The 6336-nt window shown below is 38.6% G+C and overlaps 1 protein-coding gene across 4 annotated transcripts in view; it reads left to right on the top strand.

Moving 5' to 3' along the window:
• The first annotated feature begins 3142 nt into the window (after positions 1–3142).
• Positions 3143–6336, top strand: part of fto (FTO alpha-ketoglutarate dependent dioxygenase) — a 147251-nt gene continuing 144057 nt past the window's right edge. The window contains exon 1 of one of the 4 annotated variants that reach the window (XM_051900175.1): positions 3143–3798. In XM_051900175.1, the coding sequence (XP_051756135.1) occupies positions 3721–3798 (78 nt within the window). In that variant the 5' untranslated portion in view covers positions 3143–3720. The remainder of the gene's footprint in view (positions 3799–6336) is intronic. The other 3 variants (XR_007930896.1, XM_051900174.1, XM_051900176.1) reach the window with 3 other exon arrangements.

Below are 6336 nucleotides of genomic sequence, written 5' to 3'. Positions count from 1 at the left end.
GGGCCACCGTGACATTCAAAGAAGGGGTTGTTAACCCTTATTTCACAAACTATTACAAGGTGCCGTAAATCAGAGACTAATAATGTTTGTAGAGCTTCATAGACTCTCAGAAAAAGAAAAAAAAAAGTACAAAAGCTGCCACTTGGGCAGTATCTTTTTTAAAATTTGCATTTTAGTACCTGAAGTGTACAAATTAGTACCTTTCTGAGAGCGTATGGTCCTTGAAACATTGCCTATAGAAAGTTGGTGCTACCATCCACTAATTATGTTTTGTACCCAGACTTTCCAGTGCCACAGTCCCTCTGACATCCGAGAGCTTTAAAGGTGGGGTATACAAACAGGAATATGAAAATAAAACTGAGAACAGGGGGGGATCCCTTCAAGAGGCAGGAATGCATAAAGTCAGCAAGAAAAGAAAATCTCTTTTGAAAAGGGTGCATAATCATTCTGAGAGCTCCAGTGTGGAACCTAAATAATACAGTTCAGGTTTTGATATAACTATTACTGCCTGGGAAGAGCACTTTGAAGTTAATTGAAACCACTGGGCAGCAATCTTCTTTATAGCACTGACAAATAACAGTTTCCTACAGCTTATCATTGAAGGTTAGGGCACGGGGAGGCACATGCCTGTTCCATATGCCCACTCAATACAAATAAAACTCAAAAGGCCTCCCTTTTCTCCCAGGCACACCGTGGAGGACACTGAGAAAACAGTCACGGACAGGATGTGGGGAGGACAAAATTGGTCTTTAGCAGTCTTGAACAACAGCCTTAGTGTCTGACCCCCATTACTGTGTTTTTACCAACCCTTTAGAATAAACCACATCACAACTTCAATAATGCTACATTAAAGTATAGGTGGCCCAATATACTGTATGCGTTCAAAGGGAAACCTATTATTATTGAAAGGAGAGACTGCTTTTACTTACAAGCTGTTTTCCAAACCATGTAGCAGGTTCTGGTTCTAATATATGAGCTGAGCACAACGGTCACTGAATTTGTCTTTAATGTTCCTTATTGTTTTCTGGCACAAGGCTCTTTTTCACCTTTGATTTCAACCCTGTGCAGTCTCTCTCTCTCTCTCTTTTACATGCCTATTATATTTGGGTAAAACACAGGCCCGTTGGAGGGTCATCCGCTGCACAATAACACATAACATCCCCCATGTTGAAAAGTGAGAACAGAGAATTGGCCAGACAAAAGACAAGGAGGATCTGATGAGCTGCAGGAGTTCAAAGTTTTCCGTCTCGCTCTATTTTTTTTCTTGAACTCGAGCTTGTACCACATCTGAAAGCTCGCTGCCCCTCAACCTGCGTTTAAGTTGCTGATCACGTATTAAAAGTATTCTTGAACATGATGAGATGGATGATTGGATGCAGAGCAGGCTGACAGGCACCGGCTCAAAGACACAATCCGCCGCTGATGGGTCTGCAAAGTCCCGCTGGTGAGCGTTTAAACAAGTCTTGATTGACAGATGTAATATACGAAGAATGGTTTAACACGCACACACTAAAGAAACGTTAATTGAATGATTGGATGTGAAGCATAAACAGACATGAACTTTTGTTTCCTAATAAAGCTATGACAGAATAATAATTTCCTTTCCATTAGCTTACAAAAGAATCCCCCATAGACACATGTGCTTATACTCTTATATCCATATGGAGCCACTTTGCTCAAGGTATTTTTCAAACACATATTTCCCTCCAAAGCTAAAAGAGAAGGGCGGAAATGTAAGTTATAAATAGGAATCAAAAGAGCCCTCCTGTTTATTGCAACAAGATGACAGAGACACTGAAATCTTTGAAAGTATGAGTGCTTTGAGCTTTTTACAAGACAGGTGAAGAGAACACATGTGTTCAATCTGCGTACCAGGCTCGCCTGGCTCAGCCCTATCATAAAAGAAGAGAGATTACAAAGAAGTCTAATGAAGACACTGATCAAAGTCTGTAATGCTAATACATAGCAGGTGTTTTGAAACCTTTTAATACCCCCCTGGCCCTCCGCGGGGCTCGTGCCTGTATATCTTTCACAGAGCGGGTCCTTTTGTCCTCGGCTGAAACTGGGAACCAGCGGAGTGCTTTTCAACACCGCTTCACACGCATTACGAGATATCTGTTGACCTCAGACGCTCAGAGGGGGTTATGTCCATGTCATACACAAATGCTGCTACATATTCTATTACAGCTCAAAGTGGTGTTTTTGGAAAATGGAATATCCTGCTTTGGGGCCCTTCTGTCTTCAGCTGTACAGCACCTGGGCAAAGGCTGGAGAAGAGGTTGTAAGAGACCTGGAAAAGCCTAACTTTTTGGAATATGCTCAAAGCATGATGACTATTTTTGTAAGAGCTGCAAAGCTCTGTTTCTGATTTCCATTCATTGAAGGCAAGGGAAACCTCAGGAGAGTACAAACAGTGGCTAAGCTGCTCTGTTTTAACTCAGCTATGTGTTATTAAATCTAATTATGGTATAATCATTTATTATTAATTTACACTCTGATCTCAGTTACCCTTACTATTGTCCAAAGAAACTGCACCCACCCTGTGATCCTTGAGTCAGATTTGAAAACCATAGTAATATAATCTGATTACAGTACAGGGGCTCTAAGGCAACCCTTAAGGAAAATGTGTTTTAATTTGATCCTAATATGTGTTATTTGCATATTTTGGTCAAATTTGATTCACATCTATGTGTAGTCCAAGTTCAGTCTGATGCAATGAGATCCAGTCAGTCGAGGAAGTTGATGAGAATTTATTTCTTTGACAAACTTAATCTCTGTGCTAAAAAAAAAAAAAAAAAAAAAACACAAAGACAATACAAAACAATAATACATATTTACAATCTGTGATAAAACAAAAGGCAATAAAGTTATTATTTAGCCCATTATTGTCTTTATCATAGATTGTAAATATGTATTATTTGTTTTATGAAGTAGGATTACATGAATATCTGAAATCAAAGATAATATTGATAAATCATCAGCCATAAATGATTAACATGAAATATGAATAAAATACATGAATATGAATATTGACCATTTCGGATCCACCAAATCAAATGTAGATTGTTTTATGTAAGAATATTTTTATTTTTTAAAACACACAATTAATAAAATATTTAATACTATTAAAAATAATGAAAATTTGTTTTCGTTATATTGCATTTATTTAAAGAATCTCGAAAAGGTCACAAAACCTGGTCCCAAACTGTGATATTTATAAGTATTCTGAATATGCATATAAAAAAGTCCGGAAGACAACCGAATAACTTGGTCATACCTGAACTCTATTCTAAGGTGAGTTTCCATTACTCACTGCATGGTAAGTCACTTTATCAAGTAGTTACACATTATTAATATATACTCTACACATTTAGTAAAAACAACCATTCTTTTAACATCACGTCTAGCACTGCATAAAATCTATTCCAAACCTCTCTCCACACAACTGCGGAGCTTTTCGCCCATATCCACTTCCGGTTCTACTCAAATTACAAGCATGGTTTTTCCTGGCGCGAGGATTCTGGGAAATGCAGTCCTAACCGGACTGCTCAAGACGACTTAAAAATAAAACATCAATATAAAATAACAACACCATATTCATTGCCATACCCGTTTCGTGTAAATTCATAAACATCGCTAAGTGTATATTTACATCTACTCAAGAAGATTTCACACCCTAACGGCACAGTCTGAGGACTACATACCCCAGCACGGCGCGCTATGAAACCGAGGCAGCGTAAACAGTACTTCAGGAACATGAAAAGATCGGATGACAGTGAGAGGGAAAAGAGGAGAAAGGTATCGCTTGTAGTTTTCTCTCAGTTAGCCAAGCACTACATGTAGTTGTGGAGTTTGTAATACACCGTTCAGTGTGCTCGTTGCGGTATTGCATGCGCTGGTTGGTGCTGTGTGTTCATTTGAAGTGCGCATGTGATGCTGCTGATTGCTCCTGTAATGTTTCCTTTCTTTTATCGCAAGAGTTCTGTCTGTGTGTGTACACAGTCATCCGGCACACGAGTGTGTGTTGAGGCACAGCTGGGGGAGTGTTTTCTCATGACTGCCATACACTGACTTTGCTGAAATGGCTTCTGTGGTGGCTTTACAGTGCGTTCAATCATGGTGCTAATGAATGAAGTAAATAGAAGACGCGTGTCCAGGTGTCTGTCATTTTGCAGGTGTCTCTGCTAAACCAGCTATTCCTAATTGATTTCACTTATTTATATAATAGCATGTGTAGTGTTTTCACCCGTTTTTGGACTTGGGTGGTTCATCCATGAGCTGGTCTGGAAATGAATAGGTCGTGTTTTTAATTTAGCAGAGACTAATAGAAATAACGGTTGTGGTGCAGCTGTATGTAACTAGCTTGTTGGTACTGAAAGTATATACAGTGACATTGGTCTTTATCACAACATAAATGAAGTCTTTGACATAAATGATTATACTGCGTTTTTATGTGAATAGAAAAAAAATGTCCTCTTAAAGGTGCAGAATGCCCCAAAAATCAATTCCAGGAGCAACCATTGCTCCTGGAATTGAAAAAAAAAAAAGGTCACTGGACTCTAATCATTGTTAACTGATTATTGTTAGTAATGTTTAACAGGCGGGCATATTTAAAAAATGTTAAATGTATATTTATAATTGTACTTGACAAGTTGACATGCCACTTTCTGATCTTTTCTGTGGTTAAGATGCTTTGGTTTTGATAATCACAATACATATAATAATTTGGCATTTTGTTTGCATTTTCCAATGATGTGATTTGTGAGTAGTTAGTGAAGTTATTTGAAGTTCTGTCAGCAGCCTATTTCTCTTCAGTTCTCTCTTTCTTGAACCATACAATTAATTTTCCACTCCTTGTTCTTTCTTTTGTTCAGTTTTGGTCTGCTCTCTCTGATGCATGTTTTTGGTTCATGTCTGACAGCAGGGAATCTATGTAGTATGTGGTTCCTCCACTTTATTGCAGCTGCCACAGGGACCAGATGAGTCTCTGACTCCTTGAGAACTTGATCCAGCTAGTTTTGGGTCTGTACAGCAGACATACAGACTGACAGCTCTGCTACCCTTCCCCATCTTATCTCTCTCCTTCACAAAAATAAATGGATCAAGGGCAGAAACCGCACATCAGCTAGACTGAGGGATTGGTGTGTGTATTCCTGTGGTTCCTCAATATAAAATGCAAGTCCATTTAATCATGATAATAAATAAAAGGGAGTACATTGTTGTCTCAGCCATAAACATGTGTGCATTTATGCCCAATAACTATAGGATGTGGATGGATGTCAGCAGAGGGCCTGTGAACTATCTGTCTCAAAAAGGAATTATATTTATCCTTAGTTCAGCTTTGCCAGGCATTTCCTAACCATATGTGGCACATGTGTATGTTTTTTTTTTTTTTTTTTTTTTTTAAAGACCACTTCCATTATCTTGCACTAAAAGAAGAAGACGATTGGCTAATAGCCTATTAAAAACTGACTTCATGCTTTTAGAAGTAGCCTTACATGGCCTTCAGCCTGAAAATACTGTTTTAATGGATGGTCAAGAGACATTGGACAATCAGAGTTGCTGTTTTTAATATTGCCAGGGTGACCACAAATATCCCACTTAAATATTATTCAATACTAAATGCCATTTTGGCCATTTTATTGTATTTGCAGAGGGATGTGGGCCCGGTTGTTTTTCTTTCCTCACAGTTATGAATTAGAAAAGCGCTTTCTTGTTGTTTTTTTCTTCCATCTGTTGAGCATGTTTTATTTCTTCACACCCACAACTCTGTTGGCCTTTTGACACCTTTGTTGATGACTGCATATTATGTTCAGCTTGTACTGTGATGAATATTGCATTTGATTAAATAACTAAACATATTAAAAAAAAAATAGTAGTTAAATAAAGTAAAAAAAAAAAAAAAAAATTGCATTATTTCACAGCAGCAGTGTGCATGAGGAGCACAGAGTGTTGCCAGATGTTCAGAGGCTTTCACTCCTCCCGTCCCATCTTTCAGAGGGTTCTCGGCTCATTGGCTTTCTCGGCTCGTGTGTTTTGCTCTAGAAAGCTGTTTAGGCTATTTCGTTCCTGAACACTCATTAAAATGTTTTGTGTTCCCCTTGGCGATTCTGTTAAATTAACAGCTAGGTTGAGTTCAGGCCTGATTATGAGGCCACACAGCCAGTCTTGATTAATCAATTTCTCCCACAAAATGTTCCTCTGTAAATTAGTGTTAAAGTAACGATTTATAGGTCCTAATGCCGAGCCGCTGTCATGTCAGAGCTGGTGTTTTAGCGGGAGGTGGTGTCACTTTCGGCGTAATCAGCAGCTTTTCTGCCCCCCTTGTCGTTTTCC

This window comes from Ctenopharyngodon idella, chromosome 7 (genome assembly GCF_019924925.1).
Source record: "Ctenopharyngodon idella isolate HZGC_01 chromosome 7, HZGC01, whole genome shotgun sequence".
In the NCBI taxonomy this organism is placed as follows: Eukaryota; Metazoa; Chordata; class Actinopteri; order Cypriniformes; family Xenocyprididae; genus Ctenopharyngodon; species Ctenopharyngodon idella.
Note: the sequence above shows the minus strand (reverse complement) of the source record. Positions and strands in the feature narration are given on the sequence as shown.